The 1,637-nt window shown below is 68.1% G+C and overlaps 1 protein-coding gene across 1 annotated transcript in view; it reads right to left on the reverse strand.

The window, feature by feature from the left end:
* Window positions 1-1,083, reverse strand: part of EMIHUDRAFT_221287 (hypothetical protein) — a gene marked incomplete at both ends in the record, with an annotated part of 3,856 nt that extends 2,773 nt beyond the window's left edge. The window contains 2 exons of the mRNA XM_005756577.1: window positions 286-354; window positions 778-1,083. Of these exons, the coding sequence (XP_005756634.1) occupies window positions 286-354; window positions 778-1,083 (375 nt within the window). The remainder of the gene's footprint in view (window positions 1-285; window positions 355-777) is intronic.
* Between the last annotated feature and the right edge of the window lie 554 nt (window positions 1,084-1,637).

Raw genomic sequence — 1,637 nt, forward strand, 5'->3', positions numbered from 1 at the left:
CGGCGGGGCAATAACTGGAATAGCTTTAGAATAATAGCACGGGGGGGGCATAGGTGACGCCCTTTGAACCACAGACGATTCTGCAGGAAGACCAGCCGGTGGCTCCTCCTCCAGATGCCAGAGTGTGAGGCGGGCGCAGCCGTGACCAGTGGCGGAGAAGGAGAAGGAGAGCGCGGCGCGGGTGGGCGGCGATGGGGAGGAGGAGAAGGAGAAGGAGAGCGCGGCGCGGGTGGGCGGCGATGGGGAGGAGAGAGCCGGTGGGCGGGGGTGATTGTCCTCTCCCACCTCGAGCGGGAGCGGGTCGCTCTGCAGCCGCTCGCTGGCTGCAGCCACGAGCTCGAGCATTCCGAGCGCCTAAGGAGAGGTGAGGTGAGGTACACACACACACACACACACACACACACACACACATACACACACACACACACACACACACACACACACACACACACACACACACACGCACACGCACACGCACACACACACACAGGCATTCCGAGGGCCTGAGGAAAGGTGAGGTGAGGTGCACTTCTCCACACACACGCAAGGCGGTGGGGGAAGAGGCTGGGCATCCCTCGCGACTCCACGTCTAGACGACAGGAGCCCCACGGCAATTAGAAGTGCGAGGCCCGGTGCGCGTGCGTGAGCGGTGTGAGTGTGTGTGTGGGCCTGCGACGCATCGGCAGCCTGCCCCAGCCTCCCCAAGAGCTGCGCCCATCGAGGCGGCAGCAGGTTCCGGAAGAGGTGCTCGCTGCCCCACCTACACGGGGGCGGCACGCAAAGCCGCGTGTCGCTCTCACCCCGCGCTGCAGACTGCCATAGGGTGCTTCGGCGCTGCCTGGGTTGGAGAGCTCCCTCGTCGCTCTTGCACTCCCTGTGCAGCATCGGCAGGTCGAGCGAGCTAGCGCTGTACGTCGGCAGCGAGCCGCGAGACGGCATCGCCGGCGGAGGCTCCTCCGCCTCCTCCCCGTGCTCCGGCTCCCAAACCGGCGTGAGGAGCGACGGCGCCGACTCCACGCGCTTCAGTCGTCCGCTCCCGCCGCGCCTGGGCAGCACGCGATTCAGCAACAGCGCTTGGGACATTTGGTTGGGACAATTAGCTCGGAACGGCGCCCGAGCCCGGACAAAAGAATTTTCACTCCGAATTGGCGCGCACAGTCGCACTAACACAGTCCCCGACGCAAAGAATTTTCAGTGCGCGCCACACTGGTTCTCGAGGTTAGAGGCCGACCGCTTGAATGCCGGCATTCAAGCGCGACAGTGCTAGCCGCCTCCGCGATGCTGAGCGGTGCATGAAGGGCGGCGAGCCGCTGACGATGCGCGAGGCGTCCTTCATCAGCTCGCTGATGGGACACGCCCAGCACATCGACGCGGCCACCGTCCGGTTCACCATGCACATCGACGGCAGCCTCGACGGGCAGATCAACTTGAAGTCCGAGTACACACGGGAGCTGGAGCGCGCGCAGCGCGAGCGAGCGGGCACGTGCGCCGCCGCCGCGCCCGCCGCCGCGCCCGCCGCCGCGCCCGCCGCCGCGTCCGCCGCCGCCCCCGCCGCCGCGCCCGCCGCCGCGCCCGCCGCCGCGTCCGCCGCCTCGCCCGCCGCCGGGCCCGTCGCCGCGCCCGCCGCCGCGCCCGCC

Source organism: Emiliania huxleyi (genome assembly GCF_000372725.1).
Source record: "Emiliania huxleyi CCMP1516 unplaced genomic scaffold EMIHUscaffold_96, whole genome shotgun sequence".
NCBI lineage: Eukaryota > Haptophyta > Isochrysidales > Noelaerhabdaceae > Emiliania > Emiliania huxleyi.